Source organism: Pangasianodon hypophthalmus, chromosome 10, assembly GCF_027358585.1.
Source record: "Pangasianodon hypophthalmus isolate fPanHyp1 chromosome 10, fPanHyp1.pri, whole genome shotgun sequence".
Lineage (NCBI taxonomy): Eukaryota > Metazoa > Chordata > Actinopteri > Siluriformes > Pangasiidae > Pangasianodon > Pangasianodon hypophthalmus.
Genome location: NC_069719.1, coordinates 6,185,885 through 6,211,520, shown reverse-complemented (window position 1 = coordinate 6,211,520; position 25,636 = coordinate 6,185,885). Strand labels below are relative to the sequence as shown.

The 25,636-nt window shown below is 38.9% G+C and overlaps 2 protein-coding genes across 3 annotated transcripts; both read right to left on the bottom strand.

Annotated features, from left to right (window-relative positions):
• Positions 1-7: 7 nt before the first annotated feature.
• On the bottom strand, positions 8-4,796 carry cldn23l (claudin 23-like). Of its 2 annotated transcripts, none has more exons than XM_026944306.3 (2): positions 4,259-4,796; positions 8-4,103 (listed from the first exon to the last, which is right to left on the bottom strand). In XM_026944306.3, exon 2 carries the CDS (start codon positions 4,022-4,024, stop codon positions 3,335-3,337), a length of 690 nt encoding a protein of 229 aa, XP_026800107.1. In that variant the 5' UTR covers positions 4,025-4,103; positions 4,259-4,796; the 3' UTR covers positions 8-3,334. The 2 variants fall into 2 exon arrangements, with proteins under 2 accessions (XP_026800107.1, XP_034164144.1); XM_034308253.2 differs by having other exon boundaries at positions 4,263-4,794.
• A 6,201-nt stretch (positions 4,797-10,997) lies between these two features.
• grhl3 (grainyhead-like transcription factor 3) lies at positions 10,998-23,338 on the bottom strand. The gene is made up of 15 exons (XM_026944055.3): positions 23,129-23,338; positions 21,615-21,777; positions 21,087-21,151; positions 20,118-20,364; positions 19,854-19,939; positions 19,539-19,689; positions 18,318-18,429; positions 17,712-17,806; positions 16,531-16,689; positions 15,758-15,839; positions 15,418-15,542; positions 14,488-14,614; positions 13,479-13,564; positions 13,250-13,314; positions 10,998-11,449 (listed from the first exon to the last, which is right to left on the bottom strand). The coding sequence occupies exons 1-15, from the start codon at positions 23,143-23,145 to the stop codon at positions 11,332-11,334; spliced, it is 1,698 nt and encodes a 565-aa protein (XP_026799856.1). The 5' UTR covers positions 23,146-23,338; the 3' UTR covers positions 10,998-11,331.
• Positions 23,339-25,636: the final 2,298 nt, after the last annotated feature.

Here is a 25,636-nt window from a genome sequence, read left to right as displayed (position 1 = left end):
TAAGTTCTAGTCAGTTCCAGGCTTGATAACTGCTAGTCTTCATCTACAGATCACTGAGAGTGCTGCTGCATAATTCCCAAAAGTTTGTCATGCAACTCATCTCAGTTCCTGTTGAGGAAAAACATCCAACAACATGATGCTACCACCACCGTGCTTCACAGTGGCGGAAAATTATGTCAGGGTGATGAACAGTGTTGGGTTTCCAACAAAATTAGCACTTTGTGCCAAACTCAGATTTGGTCTCATCAGACAAGTCATGCCAACTCCAAACATGTTTGCAAATGTTTGTTTTTTCATTCTTCCATAAAATCCATCTTTTACTCAAAGGCAGCATTCGTCTGCTCTGGTAATTATTGTTTACACACAAGCTCCTCACATAGAGTTTTTAATTTCTCTCTTTTTTTACCGTCTAAACCCCAGCAGCACTTGAATGAACTTTTCCAGTGAAAAATGAGAAGTGCTAAAATCGAGTACTGAAACACCACAAGTATAGCTGAATTTCCTGTAAAAAGTTTCTAACCACAAATACACATACAATACAGTGGTCTTGTAAATAGAAAGGGTTATGTCAGAATACATGAATAAACCACAAACTTTTATTTAGTTATTTAGCAACATTACAAAATATATTTACACATTCAACACAATGAGGTGCATTTCATTGAAGTTTCACTTTTTAAGAGTAGAGAAATATACATAAGACTGATGAGACACACTGCATAGGACATAAAACCTACACATAAAAGTCTTACAGTTGCTGGCTTAAGGCAAAATATTACTTGGCATCATATGAATAACTTTTAAGCGCTTTCTGTCAATGCATGTGATGGTTTATATTCACAAATCAAAAAAAAACATTTTACAGGAAGAGATTAACCTTACAAAGTAAAATACTGTAGCTGTTAAATATTATAAAATTATGCAACATAGATGCAAACAGTCTAATTAGCCTTAGGTTTCATGTCACTTTATAAATTATTATTATTATTATTATTATTATTAACAACAACAACAACAATAATAATAATAATAATAATAACACATAGGTGAATTATACCAAGTCTAAGTGAAATTAGAAATGAATACTGACATTCATAATTACACCACCAAGCAGCACACATCATCTACTGACAGCTAAATTTCTTTAGTTGTTTTTGCTTCTATTGGCCTGAGCAGCGTAGCAGTGAGCTTTGTTGGCACGAAAACAAAACGTGTCATTAACACATGAATAGACACCCAGGCAGCTGCACTGTTCACCCTTCTCACATCTATCATTAGTATTTTTGCTTTCGTAGTCATGTACGCCTTGACGTCATGGCCAGAGCTGATTCCAGATCAGGGCTGGTATATATAAAGATTTTAAAATTAAGACCAGAAATGAACAGATGGTATATCAGTAACTCTCTGAGCAAACATGAGGACATAGTGGGTATTTTTAATAAGGCATATGTTGTGGCCACGAGGTACCAAAGGCATGGCCACGAATTGTGTAACAAATTGTGTAACTTGATTGGGAATGTCGTATTTAATATATGGTCTTCAGTTATTTATATGGTGGGAAAGGGGAAAAAGTCAATTCTTAATTCATTAGCTTCCTGTGGCCACAAAAATCTAATTTAGATTTCACTGTCTCGCTCATTTTAATATACAAAGGTTGCCATCTTTTTTTTAAGTATTTCATGGCCACAAAATAGATTTTGAGAAATTTAACTCATGTCCTTAATATAATAATTTGTGGACTCAATATATTAATTTGTGGCCACACCTTATTAAAAAATAACCACCATAGGCCCCAGAGTGGCGCAACTGAAAACGATCGTCCTATCGCTGGGAGATCACAGGTTTGAGAGCCAGAGGAGCAAAGGAACTGTTGAATTCCCTCACCCATGATATCTAGCTGATGCTCAATGGGTCTGTTGGAGATTCAGCTTGTGGAATGATGAATTGATTGATTGATTAATTGACTGATGGAGTTGAAAAAGAAAATAATAATGGGGCAGATTTAGATCCAAACTAACAAGGATAGGACCGGACCCAATTCCAGGGGAGACCATAAAGGGGAGATCATTTCAAGGACCCCAAACAGGCTCATGAAGGTTATAGGTTATAGGTTAATATAGGTTATGTTGTGTGATTTGCGTGTGCATAAATGCAAAGCAGAATATTTATGTATTACATTCGTATCAATTTACATTGTGTCCAATATTCCATTGTTTTCTCTGTTGTCAGGAAGTCACGACGACCTTCATTTCTATTGCATTATCTTGTTGTGTTGCCGGTAATATTTTATCTCTAATTAAATCTGTGATCAATAGGAAGCCCTCACAAATGGGATCCTTTTAATAAGCTCGCCATCATTAAACAGATCTCGTACATTATGTCTGGTGTGGACACTGCCTTGTTCTATGAACATCTCCTTTGCTCCTTTGTCCATTTATTTCGACTTCTGAAACCCTTTCAAATAGTCTGGGAGTTTAGAGTACTCTAAAAATTAACATTTTTATCCATTGCTCTTGTTTATATGACTATTAATATGAGTAGTTCCTGATTTGTGTGAATTTTGGCCCACTTTTGCACAGCTTTATACATTCCAACCCTGATCTATTTTTCAAAAGTTATCATCTGAATTTTGATCAGGTGAATGGGATTAAGCCACAAAAACCAGCTTTGTCAGTAAAAACAAGCCAGTTCAGGAGGCAAGGGGAGTCCAAAAGAGTCTCTTTGTGAAGAGATGTGTTTATTCTCTGCTTACACACCCAACACTGCCTAGCTATATGGAGCAAAACAGGTACCATGGGCTCCTGACTCTGAAATGCAGTGGCAACCCACACAGCAGTACTCATTTGGTTGTTTTGTTAGATCCACATTAAACCATTCATTTCTTCATTCACTTTCAGTAAGTGTATTATCCTGGTCAGGGTCATGGTGGGAGCACTGAGTGCAGAGTGAGAGAATTCACCCCAGATGGAATGCCAGTCCATAGTATACACATTCACACTCTCTTTGACACACAGGGGCAATTTAGCATAGCCAATCCTCCTACCTGCATGTTTTTGGGAAGCCGGAGAATCCGGATGAAACCCACATGAGCTTGGAGGGAACATGCAGAACTCCACACAGACAGTAACCTGAGTTCAGCTTCAAACCAGGGACCCTCAAGATTTGAGACAGCAACATTACCTGCTGCACCACAGATAATGGTGCCAGAACAGGGTATATCAATTAAGCAGTTGGTGTTAACCTTCTTTATGATGATCCAAGCAGTTACAGCAGTGTTGATGAATAGAGTCCTGACTGTCCTTTTATTCCTCCTCTTTTCATAAACAAGCTTTGTCTAGCAGCTGACATCGTAAGCCTTCATCACAATCTCCCTCTGTACCTGTTTGGTGCGAACCGGACATCGCGGTCGTCCAAGTCCAAACAGCAGTGCCAGCCCTCCGAGCACCTGCACCCATGCACCAACCCACCCAAAATACAGCGAACCAGCCGGGCGCAGGGTCAGACTGGGCAACTTGCGCAAGTCAAGCCCTTGAAAGTCAGACATGTTTGATACGAGCTCCACCCCCAGTTTGGGCAAGTGATGAGTATAGATGCTCAGCGCTGCGAGGCTGATCACACCCGCAAGTGCCACCAGCAATCCTCCAGCTCCTGCTACATTTCTGAGTGGTGTGTCCGTCCAACAGCGGGCACCGACACTGGCAAGCACAATCCCCGAGCCACACAGGAACAGAGACAAGAGCACAAGTCCCCGAGTGGCACGGACACGTGAATCATGTTGGTATGGTCCAGATACAGGCCAGCACTCACGCAATTCGGAGTGCACCACCTGCAGGCAGCTCTCCCATAGTCCATCGGAGCGAAGGAGCAGAAGCTCAATGCCCTTGGCTTCGCCTACACCAGTCCCAACCCTCCCCAGACGAGCCTGGCCTTCCCGCCACTGAGGTGTGATGGCTGCCGTGAACACCAGCACCAGTCCCAAGGGAGAGAAGACAATGCCAGTCACTATCGAAGCTGGCGTGTGCATTGTGGGTAATGTCACAGCAACAAAGAAAACAGTTAAGTTTTTTGGAGGTTTTCAGTTTTCAGTGAATGATTGTTCAAGGCTGAGAAACAAAAGGAATATTGAATAAAGATCAGAATCAGAATTGGTTAAGATATCAACTTAGCTATTTACCCACATTATAAAAGGCAAAAATTATAATACAAATAATTATATATGTAATGAATTTGAGGTATCATAGACGAGACGATCACTCACACACCGAGGAAAGGTTCCAGGACTTTCCGCAGTCCAGATGTGCAAGAATCATGTGTTTGATCAGAGCAAATCCGATCACTGTGTGTGTCAGACTCCGTCGGTTCTTCTCTCCTCCAAGCTCAAATACAGAATGGCTCCAAACATCACCGTTACTCCTGGCAACCAGCAGACTGGAGGTGAATGTCTGTCTGTTGCTAAGAGACGGTAACCTAGACGATCTCCTGGCTACGTGCTGCTTTACCCATTTACATTGGTCTCAATATGTTCAGCTACAAGTGTGTGTCCTTGCTGCTCAGGACTTTATTAGTTTGAAGTGTGCGTGTGCATGCGTGCATGTGTATATGTACATGTGTTTGCCATCTGAATTTTGAAAGACAATATTGGAGGCAGACTAGAGACAAAATAATCTGATCTCTCTCTCTCTCTCTCTCTCTCTCTGTCTCTCTCTCTCTCTCTCTCACACACACACACACACACACACACACACTCCTCAACATAAATTTGCATCTAAGGTTTTTCACTGGTGATGTGTTTGTACAAGACACAGCTGATTGTTTTATTTAAAACATGACAAAGATATTAGAGAGGTCAGGTTGAGACAGAATGACAGAATGATGAATAGAATAATAAGTATATTAAGAATATTAACAAAATAGAATTAATATCCAACTCTAATATAAATAATTACAGAGATCCATCTGTAATGGAATCATTTAATTTTATTAACTTTGTTTTGAAGACAGGTTCCTTTAAACTGGACTAAATTACAGTCAGCGTGGCATTTGAAGTCTGTATATGTTTTTTGTCTGTTTTATTTTTTGTTTTATTTTTTGTTTTTTAGGATTTCTAGGCCACAATTGGCCTCAAGTTCATACATGTGGTAGAGTGTGATTTTGTAATTGAAAAAAATAGATTAAGAAATTATTTTAAAAAATAGTAAATACAAATTAAACACTGAATTCTTGATATTGTTTTCCTTGCTAGCGATAGATACACTATACGTCCAAAAGTATGTGGACACCTGTCCATCATACCCATACTGTTATAATAACCTCCACTCTTCTGGGAAGGCTTTCCACTAGATTTTGGACTGTGGCTGTGGGGATTTGTGTTCATACAAAGAGCAAGAGTATTAGTGAGATCAAGTACTGATGTTGGTTGAGGAGGTCTGGGGTGCAGTCGGCGTTCCAGTTCATCCCAAAGGTGTACAGTGGCATTGAGGTCAGGACTCTGTACAGAACACTTGAGTTCTTCCACTCCAACCTCAACACACCATGTCTTCATGGAGCTTGCTTTGTCATGCTGGAACAGGTTTGGACCTCTTACTTCCAGTGAAGGGAAACTGTAATATTACAGCATACAAACACATTCTAGACAATTGTGTGCTTCCAACTTTGTGGTAACAGTTTGGGGAACAACCACATATGTGTGGGTGTGACAGTCAGGTGTCAACAAACATTTGGCAATTTAGTGTATATTACTGAACCCCATGTGTGTTTATTACTGAAACAACAGTGTTGTTTTCTCCATGAGAAAAACTGTTTTTTAACAAAATCTGCTCCTTAAAAAAATAATAAAAAATATAATAAAATAAAAATAAAAGAGCCAAAATGTTTCTTTTTGATTATTGAGGTTAAGGTTAGATGTACATAGGTGTAGTATAACATTAATTAACTACAATAATAATTATGTCAGTGGAAGGTCCTCACAAAGATAATATGAAAAATGTGTGTGTGTGAATGCATGCAAATTATGATGAAATTTTTAGCAGCTTTTTATTTATCTACATTTTTCATTATTTTGACGTACTAAAATGACTGTTATGTTTAAGCTTTTTTAAAAAAGAAAAATTTATTAAGATAAAGACAAATAGAAGATAAAGAGTTATAATGGACAGAGAAAACAGTGATTGAATTGTCATTGAGTCATTGTTTAGCCATTGCCACAGATGTTCCAAGTTACACATTTAAACAAGTTGTAGTCTAATTTCTCAATAGTGTAGTGTTGGTGTTCAAGGGCGTGTATGTGTGTGATGGCCTATTGATCTGTCTACATGAGTTATAATGAGTAAATATCTGTTTTCTCGTTGGTATTGGTAATGGCGTCAATGTGTATGTGAACATATTGGTTTTATATCTAAGGCATGAAATATGGACATACAATAATGCAACAATAGAAAAGTTTGTGTGGTTATTTGTGTGCATGTGTGTATGCAGGCAAACTGATTGATCTGACAGCATGTCTTTATAGTTTTGTGTCATTAGAACCATGTCACTGCTAGAATACGTATTGGCACATTAACATCTCAAACACGGAGCTTTTAACAACAAACCAGGAAATACAGACATCCATGATGCCATGGCAACACAGGAACAAACACGGATTAATACAGAGCTATGCTTTGTTTAATAAACCTCACACGCACTCACACAGTCTTGTGTTTATTAGAGATATATGGTTACTGTATCATTACACATTAGGTATTATTTTGCACAAAGCATTCTGACTGATGCCAGCACCGCCTACTACAGCAACACTTGAGTGATTGAAAACTCTTCAGAGAGTAGTGACGATTGTTCAGCCCAATTCAAGCAACAATCTTTCCTCTATTCATGATATTTCCAACTAACACTGCTTGACTTACAGAATTATCTAGGACTACAGTCATCCTGCCCACTATCTCTTTGCCCTTTTACCATCTGGCAAGTGATATTGCATCATCTCATCATGTGCGAAAAGACTCAGGCCCTGATTTACTAAAGGTTTGTATGTGTAAACCTAAAAAAAAAAACATGCTAGCTGCTTTAGTAGCAGTCTACAGAGAATTGTGTCTTTTAACAACCATGTGTTGTTCATTTTTTGCCTTAATGAATATGCAATTTGTAGCATATCTTCCTTAAGATGCAAAATACAGGGCTGTATAGCATATACAATATATGCCAGTTGAAAATTTTGTGCCCAAAATGTGAATTACAAGCCCGAAGTCAGTTCAGGGACTTGTGTGTTCAAATGTGTATGACCGAAAGGCCGGTGTTAAAGCCCATTTCCATTATTATTACTTTTATAGTTTGTTTCATATTATAAATTGCACTTCACGTTTGCATATCTGATGCCTACAGCAGTTATTCACAGCTTTTTAACAGAGCTATTTTTACATTTTTAATCACCATTATCCTTACAACAGCTTCTACATGTACCAAGTGCAGCAAGTACATTTGCAGTGCACGCACTGTAAGATTTTGTTCATCATGATGAACAGACAGTGCATGTTGACAGACAAGCACATTCAATTAGTGGTTGTTTTTCCAGTCATCAAGTTCATTATTCTAGTTCATTTACTGTAGACATGAACACACACACACTGTTCTGTTTTATCTGATGTTATTTCAGAAAGATGTCATTCATTTTTGTGGAAGCACACATGAAATTAAATTTAAAAAATGCAAATTTGATTTTGTCTGTTTTCTATTTGTTCTTTATAAATGGAACTTGTCTTGTCATAGCCAATACTATTTGGAATATAACAAGATATAGATTTCAAAAAATGTAGAATATCAGTTAAACACAATAGTTATCAATTAAAAAAACAATAAAAAAACGGATGACATTTTCATTGTTAAAAGTGATCTAGCAAAGGTACATTTCAAATATTAAACAGATTTCCCATCAGTGTTGTTTGGTCTGTCTTTTTGTTTAATGTTTGGTCTCTCCTCATAAGTATGAGCATTAAAAGACTTTTCTAAAATCAGGTGAACATTAACAATCTCTGTCATTTAGACCCAAAAAAACAGCTAATGTGTTGAAACCTGTTGTCCAATGAGTGTTACTCTTTTGTCTCACTAAAGCAGTGAGTACACAAACACCTAACAGACACTAACTGATGCACAGGCTTCCCTCTGTGTGTATGAGCTCTGTGTCTCCGCATGGAGATTTTGCCTGCAGGCTGAGCTGTGCACTGGAAAGTGTTTGATTGATGAATAATACAGACACTTTGGTAAACACTGTGGTTCACTGCCACATTTTAATGAAATTTTAGGGAAAGCCAGGCTTTCCATGTAGTCTTAAAGTAATCGTCTGTGCACCATAGCGGCTTCTGGTGGCCAGGTGATACACAGTTAAGCAATTCAGAAGCTCTTATTTTAAATTTGAAGAGATCTTTAGTTTGACTTTCTTTGAAAAAAAAAAAAAAAACAGCTAGCTACATCTGCTTGCTCGATTAGACAATTTATTTCATGATTTTCACTTAATCATTGTAGGTTGTGTAATATTCATTCATTCATTCATTCATTCATGTCTTGTTATTACATGCTGGATTTTGTCAAAGCATTACAATTCATTTTTTGTCCTTAACTCGCCTTTTTGTTATGAGTATGAAAATATATATTTTTAAATAGCATAATTTACCCTCTGGGTAACAAACAAAATGAAGTTATAAGAAACAACAGGCCACAGAATATGAGCACAGAGTGCTGATGGTAACTATTTTTTAAGCAAATGAAAAATATATTATATTAAGAAAAAAGTAATGTTCTCTGCAGAAAACAAAAAATTAAAATTACATTTTTAAAAAAAATAATGCATGTCTATGAAGAAACGTTCTCTATGTCTATCTCTCTCTCTCTCTCACACACACACACACACATTTGTTTTGTGAATACCTTCCGCTGACTTGATTATTAATAAGACTAATTAATGTTAATTTTAATGTTAATTTTCTCAAAAGGTTTTTTTCAAATCACTTTAATTTTTTAGTTTAATTTTTTAGTTTACATTGTGGGAACCAGCTAAATGTCACCACAAAGTCAAAACTAGAGTCCTAGCCTTCTGGAGGTGTTTTGTCCCTACCACGATATAAAAACATGCCCACGCACGCACACACACACACACACACACACACACACACACACCATCCCAATCCTGATCCAGCTCGGCCTTTACAACTCTCATGCTCACCGAAACTCCAACCCCAGTGTTTTCTGTTTCTTTCAGTCAATTCAGTCTATGTAAGAAACCCATTCAGCTAAGTTATTTGTAAAATTTTACCAATCTTTTTTTTTTTTTTTTTTTTGCAATTCTGGGTGTTACTTCCTGTTTGTCTTCTGGTTGTTTTGACCATGATTTGGACAGTTAATAAAGATTTACCCACACTTACATCCACCTTCCTCTGAATTTGTGACATGAGGGTTAAGAGCATTGAAGGACTCATCAAAAGCTCGCTGAAGTGAGAACATACAGTTAAAATATAAAGAGAACACACTTGTGCAGTTGCGACTTAGGACTTTGAAAATGATCGACTGAAACATCGACTGAAACACCTCAGGTGTCATTTTAGTCAGAAATAGAGCTCCAAAGTTGGCTAAAATGCCCAAATTCCACTACCTTTTTCTTGGGCACCATAGATCGCAGAGGTGAGTGGTTTGTGTCATTTGAAAGCTACTGAAGAACTATTTAACAGTTATAACATTGTGCATGCCTGCAATCTTGAGATATTGGGCACTTCACAAGTGCAAATCATTCCCGTTTTTGGTAATGGCTCTACATGATAGAACGTGATCATGTGACCAGCATGCGCTCTCTATATTTTAATTCTGTGAGTGGGAAGTAGGGTGGTAAGCACCGGGGAAGAGGAAAAGCCATCCAGCCTTAAACAAGAACAGTTTGGAAATCAATTTACACCAGTTTTCACTTAACATGGGGAAGAATTGGAATTATTTGGTGGCCTCATACACTCTTAGAAACTTAGGTCAAATCTAGAACCTTAAGGATTGTTTAGATTCTAGGGGAACCCTTGAAAGTTCAATGTAGAACCCTAGGAAGCATGTTAAAATGTAAACTGCATGTTAAAATCACACACTTTTCCTTTTTTTCTGACAGGTTTCAACATAAAAATTAACAAACAGATGTCACAAAATACAAAGCGATAATAGCAGACAAACAAAACCCAGGAATGTATCATGTTAAATACAAATTAATATTCAGTTATCCTATGACATCATAGCTATGACACTTAGCCAAGTTATTTCAATTCATTTTTTATTTTCCTTATAAAAGTAGACGAAATACAAAAGCAAATAGGGTAAATGTTGCAAAATACCAACGATATACAATGGAAACACAAAGCAGTTGAAATGCTTGTGATGTGAAATCCGAATAAACAAAAAATTCCACAAAAACTCAGATCATCAATCAAAACTTCAACAGGGATTTTTTTTCCTGGTGATTTAAATTTTTTGTGGTTCTTTTTTTCTTTTTTTAACTAAATGTGGGAGGACAAGAGGCTACATCGCCATGAAACCCGTAATGCTCAAGCAGCCTCGAAATGTGCAGAGCCGGCGGTGAGCAACAAAAAGCCACCAGCTACTGATTTTTCACAGGTGAAACACTGACACAGAAATGCGGCTCCGCAAGCAGGAAATGTGTGACGTACAAATTCCAAAACTCCTGGTTTTGACTCAGTTTCGGATGTGAAACAGGAAGGCTAATATGAAGCTATAGAGTCCTGACAGGAAGTGTATGAACCTACTTAGCGTTAAGAGGCGCATACATGAAGTTAAAGCTATCTACACAAGCACGCATAAGCAATACCACTACCATGTTCTGTTTTTCCTTCCACAGAAATGATGAGCCCACAGAAAGCAGCAGTGACGGGGGCTTTCCAAACAGGCAGACATTGCAAAGCTATCACTGAAATATTAACAAATCATATCTAATCATATGACATACAAAGTCTCTTTTGTTAACAATATTCACTTCTATTTACAATTTATATTTACAACTCATATATTCATTTACTCATCAGTTTGTTCAATGCATCATAATTGCTTACGTCATATTCAACTGTGGTTAAAAAACAAAAAAATAATTAATTAAAAACAAGGAAATAAATTGTTTTTACAGAGGTAATTAATATGGTGCTGACGTTTAGCTGTAAACCTGCAGCGCTCTATTGTCCCCATGGTGACAGCTATGGTCCAAAAAATTTCTCTGAGATGTGGCAGTGCTTTCTGATTGGCAGGTTGGGGAGACACTGCCAGTGAGGGGGTGGGACTTGCGTCACTGGAAGACGATGTCACTCATAACTCGAGTAGCGTGACTTGGAATTGATTGAGCATGACCTCTGTGATCTCGATGAGGAAGGCGGAATGGTTGCTGTAGTGTTCAACGATGTTGTCGTCCATGTTCACAAAAATCCTGAAACAGAGAGAATATGAGGTTAATCATGAGGCGTGTAATCCACAATTAAAGACAAAATGTTGAGTTGTTACAGTAAATAATATTATGCATAACTAGAAGCAGGGATGTTTCTGGACCTGTAGGGGCACTAAGCGACATCCTACGATATCTTACGGGGCCCCCTGGTGGCTCAGGGGCCCTAAGCGACTAACGCTACACTTAGCTGAATGTTAGCCTACTTTCAGTCCAGTCATTCAAGTAAGTTCCTCCACCCATAATGAAAAGAAAGAAGTAAAATATGATGAAATATGCAAAAGTTAATCCTTGATTACCAGAAACACCACTGTCAGAGGCAAAATGATATCTACAATGAAACCTACAATTTACCTCCAAATGATAAAAGTTCACCATCAGCAACAGGAAAACCACACTAATATGAGTTTTATTTTAACATTCAATTCAATTCATTTTTATTTGTACAGCTCTTTTAGCAATATTCATTGTCACAAAGCAGGTTCACAGAAGTCCAGATATAGATTTAGATCTTTAATGAGCAAATAGAGATGACAGCAGTAAGAAAAACTCCCTGACACTACGTGAGGAAGAAACCAGACTCAAAAAGGGAACACTGGATAATGGGAATATGAATCATTCCTCTTCTGGGTTGAAAGTATGTTCAGTATGTGCATATTGTGAATAAGACTTTGTAGATGAGCGCAGGACAGTGTTTATGATTACAGCAGCAGTTCTTAGGTATAAATCTACAGTTGAGATTATCCACTTAAGCAAACGTGAAATTTGGCATAAACTGTTTATGGGAAGCGCAATCTTTAGGGATCATTAACAGCAGTGTAAAGTGAGTCACATCATTATATCATTATATAAAATTAGAAATGTAAGAGAGGACTCAACTGTATTGTTTTAAAAATAAGCAGTAAAAAAATGCCATGATTGCCCTCTAGTTTCCAGTGGTAGACTAACATTTAATTAAATTCGAACCATGGATTTAAACTTCATTCGAACTTGGTACTGCTGACACAACAAGATTAGATTAGATAAATTGACCATTTATATCGCCATTACAAAGACATTCGAGTAGTTGTGCGCTAAAAGTTTGCTTCAGCCTTACACCTATATCATCAAAATCAAAGAAGTGTTCCACCCAAAAGGTGGTGTGTGTTTGCCAGGTCTGCCAAGCCTAAGGGTACACAGGAAACAGATTGATGATGTGGGGTGGAGAGAGAGAGAAAGAGGAGAGAGAGAATGCCACCTAACCTGTCCTGTTCTTCCAAACACTACCATCATCTACGTGTCTGAGGGCCAAATCCAAATCAAAATCGCAAATCACAGCTACAAAGCCCTGGGCTAGATTGACACAAAAGGAGTAAAATTCACCTGTAAACCACTGCTGTATATTCACAGTGGTATGAAAATATAACCCAGATGGTGACATTTGGCTGGAGGATCTGCACATTTGTAATTTCCTGCTCTACTACTTCGTCTTCCTTTTGTTTTCTTTTTCTACAACTTTTTTTTAAGTAAAGAAAACAGCAATTATGAAATTCCTTTACTACAGAGTTCTTGCCCGCCCAGTCTGTCAGCTTAAGTTCCAGAAAGCTGACAGCAAGAGACCAAAGTTCAACCTAAAATCACAACCAGAGCATTTCAGTACATCCCAGCCTTTCTTTATCTCCTTGATCTGCTCTGTCAATGGAGCATATGTGGCAGCCATCATCCACCAAGTCCTTCACTGGGCCAAAATGGCCAACGCCACCCTGTCAGCCGCTTTGTGTTTAGTGCGACGAAACTGTCACTCACCCTCGCTTGCATTTTTTGAAGATTTTCCCGATGGTGTCTTCTTGCAGGCCGTACTTTTCCGAAATCTGAGCATGAGAAAGGAGAAACAAGATGAGTTTCACGTCAAGGATCTTGTGGCATGTACAGTGAGATCTTCACATGTATGATGAACAGATAGAAGGAAGAGAAGTAGAGCAGGAAGGAAGAGAAAGAAAAGAGAAGGAATGGCTGATAAGAAAGCAGAACTAACCGCTTGTCTGAGTCCTCTCAGGGTGGGCGAGTTCAGCATGAGGGCGTCGAACACTTCCTCCGATTCTTGCCGTACGTACAGGAGGACTACAATAAATAAATAAATAAACAAACAAATAAATAAATAATCTGTACTTTTATTTTATGAATGTTCATTTTAGCTCAATGAAGTTTGGTTTGCATGTTGTAAAGTGGCTTTATAGTTGTAGATGTCATTGGGTAGATGCGATTGTGACTGCGATGTGGTCTTAATTGTTTTTGTGAGATCTGGGACGTGCTCTACGTATGTGGACAACTGAGTTGGTGAGTTTGTTCTATGAAGCTGTTGTTGGACTTGTTACCAAGACAACAAGTCCATAAGCTCAAACCTCAATGTTAACAAGATCATATTAACCCAAATGATCATGATCAGTTACTCTGGCATACTTCATTTTATCATGGGTTTGTTTGGAACATACGAAGAACTGTGATGCTGTGATGTGGTTTTGTGGTAGTTATGTTGTGGTTTTGTGTGATCCAGGGGGGTTTATGTTGTGCTGTTTATGGTAGGGTTTGGCTTTCTAATGTTTGTTGTGTGATGGAGAGTTTTATTTGGATTCTGTGCTTTATGTTATGGTTTGGCTTGATAGTGTTGTAGTTTTGTGGTATACATTTGGTTGTGGTATGTGATTCAGGTGGGTTGTGTTGTTTATTTTGTGGTATGACTTGCTATAGTGTGATTTGATTGTGTTTATGTTGTGTTTATGTGGTTTTGTGGTGTTTATATGGTGGTAGTGTGTGATGTAGGAGGTTTTGTGATGTGGTTTTGTGTTGTTTATGTTATAGTTTGGCTGTGTAATGTTTGTTATTGTATGATCAAGAGGCTTATTTGGATTCTGTGATTTATGTTATGGTAAGGTTTTGTGTTTGTTATGCTGTATAATTCATTAGTGGTTAGTTATGTTAGATATGGTGTGAATTTGGCTCTGTTGTGTCTATTGTTTGATGGTGTCTGTGTTGCGTTATCGTACCTCTTTGCTGTTCTTCCTTGCGTGGTTGTTTGCTGAGCGGTGAGCCACACTGTTCTCCTGAATCAGAGAAACAGGCAACACGTTTCAGCGAGTTCTTCTCACTTTCCTCTGCACTGGTAGTCACTGCCTAAGAGCCAAAGATAACAGACAATATCAGCATTAGAGTTAAAAAATATGGCTATTGAAAAATTTCCTGTTGTGCTGAGACAGTGTTATCATTTATCACATCTAGGCAGGTGTAGCCCAGCGATGCATAACATCACACAAACAAAATCACAAAAGTGTGTATCTAACTGCCTGATCAGAGAGCCTGTTCTCACATACATATGATACTGGTGTGTGACATGATCCCAAATAGATGCTACGACTGCATGACATCCAACACTGTGTGTGTGTGTGTGTGTGTGTGTAATTGTCATGAACATGTGTGGGTGGCTGCATGCATGCAAGATGCTGAGATGTAAAGAAATGCACATCTTATCTGACACCCTGGCTCCTAAAGAGACTGTGGGAAAGGCAGTCCTTCAGAATGGAGTGTGTGAGTATGTTCTTCCTCCACTGTGTAAACACGCAATCCCTTTAACACGAGCAGAATAAGGCTGAGTCAGGCGTGTGTATGTGCATGTGTGTGTTTGAGAGTGTGCGAGCCCCTGCAAGCTAATCCTCCATGTCAGTCAGTATTGCAGTCTCCCCTTGAGGTGAGTTTCGTTTACTGTTGTGTAATCATACTTTCCCTTTCCATCTCTCTATCCCTCTCTCTATCTTTCTTCCCAGCCCACTTTTTTCCCACTACATTTTTTCCCACACTTTTCCTGCCTCTCTCCTGCACTCGCTACCCTGCAGCTGTTGGAACATGACTTGACAGTGCTGCGGCTAACCGCAAATCCCAGGATTCCGGGAGGTGTGTGTGTGTGTGTGTTTTAGGCATACCAAGCGCTGCAGGTTGCTGTAGTGGGTCTCAGGGATGAACAGCACAGGCTGTGTGACATGGTCATCCAGGGTCTTGAAGAAAGTGCAGTCCTTCCCAATGGAGCTGGAAACCGGAGTCTGTTTTCCTGAAAAAAAAAAAAAGACACATACTTTCAGAAACTTCATAAGCAATGACACGAGCTCACAATTGTGTGATCTAACTTCATCAGATAATTACAATTTAGCTTGAGTTTCAGCTGTTGTTTCTCTACCAAACTTCTGTAATTACATAAATCTTTTTGTGACAGTGATCTCAGTGTGATTATATAACTGGTTAAAGGGTGGGATGGATGACACTTACCACCATTAGTGGAGTCAGCAACATTCTTTGTTCGCCTCTTGACTCTTTTGCGTTCTTCATCTCGCATCTTCCTCTCTGCACCCTGTCAGAAGAGAAGTGCATCAGCTTTTTAATTTCGTTTTGAACTGACTTGACTTCATCCCTGACACCTCAGTGATGTGTGCCTCATCAAAACAGACCTTGAAGATACAATGCTGACAAGAAAAAAAAAAAACAGCTGCCAGCACCATTTGACGGGAAAAACACATTGGTTCCTCGTTCTGCAGTGATGCACTGAGTTCACCTGCCGTGGCTGAACCTGTCAGACGGGTACAATTCTGAATGATTCCTCCCATCCTGTATTCACTAAACGCAAGCTAGCTATGAAGGCAGCCATAGAGAAGGAACACAGCAGATGGAGAAGATAGCAAGAATATGAGGGTTTGATCAGATTAGAGCTGAATAATGGGATGAATGGTGTGTCTTAACAACCAGCAGATACAAACGTGTTTATGTGTCTGAAAGGACTGAAAGACAGATTCTACAAGTGATCTTTTTTTTTAAGAGTTCCTATGAAAATGATCCTCCAAGTCACAGAGAGCGTGGCAGTTAGAAGTGGTGAAAGATGACTCTTAAGGCACCTATTTGCTCCGAAGGCACAATCTCAAGTAATGGATAATAGCCTAGAGGGCCACTGTAGCTTAGTGCTTTAGTGCACACCTTTATCACAATTAACACAAGCAGAAACAGCCCAGGAAGTTTAAATTTGAATGGAGTTGAAAAATCTGACTGACCTTATCACAGAAGATCTTGATCTGGCAGGCGGCTCGGTGGATGAGATGGTTGGTGCCAGAGCTGAAGTCATACGTGTCGATCTGCAGGTTTAGAGGGACACCTTTCACCCCCTTCTGAGAGGAGAAGTCTGTGCTGAGGGAATTGATACCAATATACACCTGCGGAAATCCCGTAGAAAAAGAGCATTTATATACACTGATTAGATTTTTAACTATTAAGCTACACTTTGAGATACTTGATAATAAATCCAGTAACACGCATAATGCTATTAAAGAATAAATCCAACTAAGGCTGTTATTAAGCCACTGTACAATACAGAACACAGACAGAGAGAGAGACAGAGAGAGAGAGAGAAACAGGTTTTAAGGCTTTCATTAACTTATTAACTACATTTTCATGTATTAGCTAAAAGTAACAGAGCTAATCTCAGATACAAGAAACAATGAGCAGTTTGAAATAGTTTCTAAGCCCTAAATATGATCATAACGCATGTATGATGTCATTCCTCGACTCTTTAAGAAAAAAGCTAGCATCATGGATGACAATCTAGCCCTGAAAGCTGAAAATATCAAGGCAGCAAATACACACCAGTTAATCTCCATAGGAAAGGTGTGGAATAAAAATGGGAACACCGAAACATGACCAGGCAAGTTTAAACACAAATGCAGAAAAATAAAGAAAGAAAGACAGGCTTAGTAAGGGAAAGGTTCAGTTCTAAGCCAGGATCAGCTTGCTTTGTCTTTGTAATCCATTTTCATTAGGCCGCAAACGACCAAACAACTAATCCGAGATTTATCTCTTCTTTTTACTTCTTTATTTTCTACCCAGTTTATTTTCTCAGTTGATTGTTGTGCTTTTTTCTCTCTCTCTTATAAATTGAGTCTTGGTAATTATCAGGCGTGTATATGTTCTTTTCTTTTTTTTCTCCTTTTTGATACTCTTTGCCTCCTCCGCCTGTACTTGGTTTCGCTGTCCCGCCCTAAACTGCCTCAGGATATTCTTGAGAGCTCTCTCTCTCTCTCTTTTTCTCTTTATCTCTCTCTCCCTGTTGTCTTGACAGGTGCCTGGGGTGGTGACATGCCATGGATTCCTCTGCCCTTGTGACACATCCACATGCACACACACACACACACACACACACAACACAAATAGATGGATCCGGGCAAGTATGTGTTTTTACCTTAGCTTCTTCATTGGTGTTCCAGATGAAGGATAAGGCATTAAAAGCAACCTCTTCTACATTGCTGATGCCACTGAAGACTTCTTTGTAGTCAGCTAGAGGGAAATGCATAAAAATGAGTAAATGATCACACTGCCAAATGAGATAGATGATTAAAAATAAATAAATAAATAAATAAATAAAAACTAGAGCACTATGGCCAAATAACAGATGGTAGTCCAACATTTTAACTATGAAAAGATGGTGAATGAGGTATGATTCCTGAAGTTTCCCAGCCCTGCTTATTGTGTTGTGTTCCCATCTCTAACACACCTTCTCCAGCTAATCAGCTAATTAACAGGCTTCCTGAGTCAACATGGGTGTGTTGGACCAGGAAAAACACCACAATCTGTAGGGCAGGGGTACTACTGCCAATTAGGAGCCACACCTAACAGTCATTTGAAGATAAACGTAAATCGATTAAACAATCAGACGAGGCTCCTGTCAGATTGGAAAGAAAACCTGACACCACAAGAACCATCTGGATAAGACTGCAGACCCCTACACTGAGTTATAGGACATTTAACTGCTATTGTGAGTATGTGTTTAGGTTTGGTTAGTGCATACCAATATCAATGACCCTCTGCTTAGCAGTCGGCTGCCGCGCGTGCCAGTGATTCCAGCACTTCAGCTGCATCTCAGGACTCTTCTCGTTTTCAAACACCGCCATGATCACAGTCTGAGAGAGATAGCGAAAGAGAAAGGAGAACAGAAACACAGGAGCAGAAGGAAGGAACAAAAAAGGTAGATTGTTACGAAAGGTTTCTTACAAAACCAACTTGTCATCAAGCTAATACCTTGGTTTATGTCTTATTGTCACATTAATCGAGTGAGCATACGCTTGAATATATACACTCGCTTGAAAACAGGTTGCCATGCCTCTCCCTCTCTATCTCTAAGCCTTTAGTCACTTGGAGTTTTTGCCTAAAGGCTACAAGACGGGATTTGCACACATAGGTGTGTTCTGGAAATGTATCGACCAAAATATTTTTACAACTTTAATGCCACCAAACCTCCTCTGATCAAGTCTAATGCTAAAGTGTTAACCCCTAATCACTGGAAACTGTCATGGCTGTAAGTGGTGACAGTATGACAATTTGTGAAATTATCTTTAGATAAACCATGTTATTAACCATCATAGCACTGGGCTAAAAGTGATGGGTTGTCTAAGCCAAGTGTGTATCTTGAGTCATAAATAATGAAGCTCTGATCAGCCCTGTAATTAGCTAAAGATTCTCCAGTAGATCTTTCAGCACATAAAACATTCCACTTTAGAGTTCTATGGAATGTGACTTGATGTTCTAGAACGGAGACTGGCTGTCATGTCATGAGCATTGTGAATGGTGGAAAACGTCCTAGAACATACGAGAACCTTCTAGAATCCTGTCAACTACAAGAACCTTCCCAGTACTTCCCAGTCTTTGGCTTTGTTGTTGTTTGGTTGTTTTTTTTTTTTTTTCTCAGCTATATTAACTTACTTTCTGTTGGATCTCCACAAGTGATAACTTTTATCACCTTTCCAACCTCCAAAAGCTTCAGGATCTTTTGGTAAGCTTTTCTTTATTATTATTATTATTATTATTATTATTATTATTATTGACTGTATTTTATTTGTTTTAGTAGACCTTTAGTTAGATCCCTTCTAAAATCCTATCAACTTCTATTGTTAACTTTCCAACTGCTTAAGATCCCTGCATGAAATTTAGAAAATGTTCTACCACCTTCCCAATTATCCAACACTTTGCTGGTGTGCATTTAGGCTTAAAATTTTTAAATGTTTTAGCTAACCTTCACTTTGCTGCACGGGATCCCAGCACTGCTGTCCACTCCCTGTAGGGTGATGGGGTAGAACTGGCCCTTGTTCAGGTACACCATCGGCATCTCTGTGGTCTTGTTTTGGGAGGCTTGAGGTGCTCCGAGAATAAACTGAAAGTCATTCCTAGTAACAAAGACACCATGAAAACCAAATGAACAACCAAACAAAAATAAACACAAAAAATGTCCTGTTCGTAGGTCGGTGTGTAATATTAGCAAATGGCAGACGGTCTAAGTCTTGACGATTGGCAGTGTGAAGTGTGATTATGTGTTCCATGCGTGGCTCACCTGTACCTCTCAGGAGGAGAGTTTGAGTATGAGTCGGAGTAATCAGGACTTGGGTGGCCCACAAAATCAGTGCTGTAGCCTAGAGGCTGTGTGGGTGAAGGAAAAAAACCAGAACGGTATACATCAGTTTGCGTTAATTGCGTCAAGTTTTTGTACTGATCATTTCATGAATCATAGCATTGTTTTGGAAAAACCACTTGTTGCATAGCAATGCATAAATCATTACTCAACTCAGCTTATGTAAGTTCTTAACGTGAGACTCACTTCAGTGCTGGCATCTGGGTAGGAGGTATCTGAAGGCCACATTTTATGAGGTGTGTTGAGCATAAGGGAATCAAATATGTTGTTGATGGCTTGCTTTTCATAGCTGTCACCCTGGATGTAGTTGTTGTTGCTTGGAGAAATTTGTTTCGCGACTTGTGATTGGGTGGTACAAATGCTCCCGGTTACCAGCTTCATGAGGTGTGAGTTTTGTAGAGGTGTCAGCTCAGGGGAAGAACCATTGGGTGTTCTGAAAGATAATTGAAGATAATTGGGTTCATTGTGGAGGAAAACTACGCCTATATGTAATTTTTAAATGCTATAGTTAAGTGAAAGTGGCTAGGTGGCTTGTCATTTCTACTAACTCTAGAACAAATAAAGATCTCACTGTCCTTTTACTAGGAGCAGTGATTGTAGAACTTGTTAAAGTCAACAGAAACAGCACTCAATCTCGACATTGTTTGAGGAGAGCTGGGTGGGAGCTGTTTGCTGCATAATCCACATCTCTAACTCTGTTTGCCTTTCTCGTCGTCGCCTGAAGTCAAGGGGAAAAAATATTCCTGATCACCAGCCATTTTTCACCAGCACAAAAGACCAGTGACTCAGCTGTCTCTGGGGTGGGATGAGGAAGAGGATTACCATCTTAAACTGCTCTGACCTCAGCTAAGCTTGAGCTAATCTTGCTAGCCCTCGCTTTGCACACTGGAGGAGTGGCAGGAGGCGAAGAAATAAAACCTGTGAGAAACCCTACATTAAGTTTCATACACCTGTCATTCTTGTCTCTCTTGACAATTGGATAGGCACACCTCTATCCTTTCCACTCTCGCCCGTCAGCGTGTGTTTGGGGTTTGTCTTTTATCTTGGCAGGATGTAAAATGAATTGGGCATGTATGACGAAAGACACTGGAGATTACTGACTGTCCTAATACAGAAGTAAGGGCTAGTTGTTGGTTTTTTTTTTTTCTTATTTACCTGTCCATTGGTTTAAATGTACTGCCACCATGTGAACAGGAAGTCATCTTCTGCTCTTTTGGAGTCTGTAAAGAAGAAGAAATGAATGAATGAATGAATGAATGAATTAATATGTCAATTGATTAGAATTAGGAAACACTGCAAAAATGACATCAAGTGGAAATACCTTGAATATAGTCAAATTTATGTAGTAATTCCTATTATAAGATTACAATAACCCAAATGTAAGATTATTAAGCCTTTGTACTCATTTCAAGCTTGAAATAGTCTTGTTCTATTGGCAGATAATTTTACTCATTTTAAGCATTTATTTCTAAAAAGAAGCAAAATTATCTGCTAATAGAATGAGAAAACTAATAGTTTGAAATGAAGAATAATGTCCAGAAATAGGTTTTATAATCTTATATTTGGTTTATTGTAATCTTATAATAAGCAATACTAGATAAATTTGACTATCTTCAAGATATTTTCACTTGCTAAAATGACATTTTTACAAGTGAAGTTCTGATGAATTTCTTGTTTTTTTACCTTGCAAATATCACTGAAGATGGAGATACTGTTGAGATCGTCATCAGCAAGCCTGGATTTAGGTTTGCTGCTATCGATGTCCATGTAGTTCCAGGAGTCCATTAGGTAGCTGTCAGAGTAGCATGAGTAATTAAAGCTCTCGTTTTGCAAAATCATCAGAGCCCTAGAGCAAGATGGGACAGGGAGAGAGAACGGTTGAGAAACTGGGTTAACATTTTCAAAGAAATGCAACATTTCAGGAAGTTTCCACACACATAGACATGAGTTGTCTTCCAGTTTGTTGCCCATATCTAAAGCAAGAAATATAGCTTGTAAAAATTGCACTGAAGGATGCAGTGTGCAAAATGTCAGCTATATGGAGTTAACAGTGATTCACATAAACTGCTTAATATCTTTGTGAAATGTGCTTCTGAGATGATCCTAAACAACTCATTCAAATCCCCTATACTTTTGCTCTGTAGATGATCTTAGCACCTGAGGGAAGGAACTCATGCAAATATAAGGTCTGCTAGAATTAACCAAAGAAAGGGGGATGTCAGTTTAGCCTGAAGACCACAAACAAAACCTAGGCATTAGGGAAAGATCACTTATCTCTCCACACTGGGAAAAGTGGGATCCATTTTTGGGTCTTTTCCCTGTGCCATGGATTAGCGGCTAGCAAGCAAACAGTTAGTTTACTCCTGACAAGCGCTCCAGCACCTGAGTGCATGACAGAGCTCTGTTTGACCAGGTGAAAGGGCTTGTTTAGCAAATGAACACATTTCCTGTTGATCTTTCTCTTAAATAATGCTTGTTTTATTTTTAAAAGGACAGAATCGGGTTCTGAAATAATGATGCTAGACTTTAAAGAGGTTAGGCCCCTAAAACACTGCTCTGTCACAGATACATGAATGGAGTGAACCTCAGATGGCATTTGTTTGGTGCTGTTATTATAGCATGCCACAGCGGGATACACCATGTCATGCAGTTTCGATGCCAATATTCAGTTTCTCCGTTACAATGAGCAGGTGAAAACTTGCTCTTGTGATTCAGAGCCCCTAGGAAAAGTACTTATGATTATTCGCCCTTACTCAGCCCAGCGTGCCCTGAGTGTGTGGTTTGTGTATCTGTGTGTGTGTGTGTGTGTGTGTTGGTTGTGGTGTCAGCTATCTGTACAAACAGCCCCTATGTACTGTTTCTGATGAGGGTCTAGTTGCCCAGTGGCAGAAAAGAGATGGAGTGTCAGAGCTCCAAGCGACGAAACTACAACTGACACCTTGAGAGTGTGAGAGGAATAAAGACCTGCGGAAACCTAACTAAACTTTTAGGAAAGTTTAGGATAACTTCCTGACAAAGCAAAAACAAAAAACCTAACCCAAAGTCTAGCAGCTGTAAGCATCTGTGTCAGTTTGATATCAAGAAATTGTCTTTGCATTACCAGTCACTTAAAAGCAAATCTTTGACTTGACTGCTATCCAATACAATCTGCGCTCCTTCTCCAGATAAAATGTATCAGAAAAGCCCATGTAACTTACTCAATCTCCTTGGTCATGTCGTTCCTCAGAGGCTGCAGAAATAAAATCCTCAGTCTAAGCTCTCCTCTCTGGTAAGGTGTATGTTCCCGTATTGATATATAACGGAGAGAGAGACCGAGAGACCGAGAGAGAGAGAGAGAGAGAGAGAGAGAGTGGTTGTATCTGTGTACCTCCTTGAGTGAAGAGGTTTTGATTTGGGCCTGCCGCTGCTGGCACATTTATCTGTCCTGACAGGTAGCTTTCACACACTTGCACCTGATTGGCTGAAGGCACCGAGGCAGGTGTGTGATGGGACAGGTGTACGACCTTAACTCTTGCCGTGCTGGAGAGAAACTCGGGCAGGTGTGTGAAAAGGACTCATTAACACATGGAATAAAAGGCTGAGCTTTATCCTAGGCAAGTGTGAAAAAGAGTCAGAAACCAAAGGCTGAGCTCAGGGAAAACTCTTTTATTATGCTAATGTCGATGTGTATCGCATGCATGCATGCTTAAACACAGGATTAAATAATAAAAGGTTTTGTTTCTGTACAAGGTTTGGCTCACTGCAGCTAAAAGGTTTTAGGTTTAAGATGTTAGATGGGTGAAACTTTTCCACAAAATTTCAGCCTGGATACTGCATCTGTGTACAATTTACCTGCAGATAAAGCAATGAAGAAATAAAGGGAAAAGGGGGGAATCAGTGCTATAAAGGAAAGAATTGAAAAGAATTATTTGTGTATCTCACAAAGTCTTAAATTTTATTATTAAAATCAGATTTTTTTAAAAAAAATAGGACTGAAACTAGAATACATGAAAAGAAGTAAGAGTCTATGCAAATGTCCCCACAGGAATAAGATTATGTGACAGTTTTGAACTTATGGGGACCTTAAGTTAGCTAAGTTAATTAGCTGCATTAATAATTACGCTAAAAGAAGGCCCTCACAAGGATGGGAATCTGTGACAGTTTTGAACTTATGAGGACATTTGGCTGGTCCTCACAAGGAAAACTGCTTCACAAAACCTGCAGCTTTTATAAAAAAAAAATATATACTAAAAGCCAAAAAGATTTATTTTTAGTTACTTAAGTTAGGCTTGGGGTTAAATAATTTACTGTTATTACTAATTATGCCAGTAGTACTAATTAAGTCCTCACAAGGATAGGAGTATCAGATACATTTCTTTTTTTTTACATTTACAGCATTTGGCAGACGCCCTTTTCCAGAGCAACTTACATTTATCTCATTTATACAACTGAGCAGTTGAGAGTTAAGGGCCTTGCACAAGGGATAGTGATAGTATGAGAACTAACAACTTTCCAATCAGAGGTCCAGTGTCTTAACCACAGAGCTAGCACTGCCTCATAGTTTTGACATCTGCCTGGTCCCCACAAGGAAAATTGCTTTTTTTTTTTTTTTTTTGAACAAAAACGAAGATAAAAAGTAAAAGAGCAAAACAGGTTCTTTTTGCTTACTGGGGTTACGGCTAAGGTTAGATTTAGTAGCGTTAATTAGCTGCATTAATACCTATGTTAAAGGAAGGTCCTCGCAAGGATATGATGTGTGTGTTATGTAGGTGGAAACAACTGCATAGTCCTTGCAAGTTATGCAAAACTTTTATAAGAAGAGCTGCACATTTAAACCCACCTATCTATCTATCTATCTATCTATCTATCTATCTATCTATCTATCTATCTATCTGTCTGTCTGTCTGTCTGTCTGTCAGCCTATCTGTCATTAAAAAAAAACACACATAGCACCTTTCCTATTATCTAATTATCTATGCTGCTGGTTTTCTCCATATAAATTAACACTCACTAACTACCCTCAGGCTGCACACACTAATCAATTGTTTGAGAAATTACTGTGAAGCATTGTTCATCTCTGCATTCTCCAAGCACCTGCATGACTTTTTGAATCTTTTAAATAACGAATGAGGGACATTTCCACTGAAGTTCCCTTCGCATTACAAATTGCATTATCTTGACCAGGTAATCTGAGTAAATCATGCCATTCTCTGCACCCTATAATTTGTGATAATAAGGTAAATTAACGTGGTGCTTATCCAAAGCCCAGAGCATGCTCCACACTGAGTGTGGAGTGTGTGTGTGTGTGTCTGTGTCTGTGTCTATGTGTCTGTGTGTCTGTGTGTGACTTTTGGTTACGTGTGATTTATCGCGTGGCAGTGGAAGAATGTGCGTGCTGAGCAACCTTTACACTCCCACACATCTATAAACACACAAATACACAGGCATCCTGGCATAAACCCAAATGCCCCATTCCCCGCCCACACACACAGAGCCCTCTGGGCACTTTGGCCATAAACCAAAAAAAAAGGCAGATGAGACGAAATGAGATTTAAATATTAAATATTTAAATATAGCACATTAATGATGCTAATGCAATTCTCTGTTATGTCCATCAGTTTCATCTTTCTGCTTCTTCAGCATCTGTGCAATGTCTGTGTACACCCTGCATCACTTCTTATATACACTGTATCAATCACTAGTTCTCTCATTCCTTTCTTTGCCTT

Bases quoted from the DNA above. Each gene is read 5' to 3' on its own strand.
- cldn23l (XM_026944306.3), bottom strand. From the start codon at position 4,024: ATGCACACGCCAGCTTCGATAGTGACTGGCATTGTCTTCTCTCCCTTG.
- grhl3 (XM_026944055.3), bottom strand. The intron at 19,690-19,853 runs GTGAGCCACGCA...CTTTGTTACTAG, and splicing joins TCTCCTCCTGAGAGGTACAG to GAATGACTTTCAGTTTATTC. The intron at 15,543-15,757 runs GTAAGTGTCATC...TTTTTTTTTCAG, and splicing joins TGCTGACTCCACTAATGGTG to GAAAACAGACTCCGGTTTCC.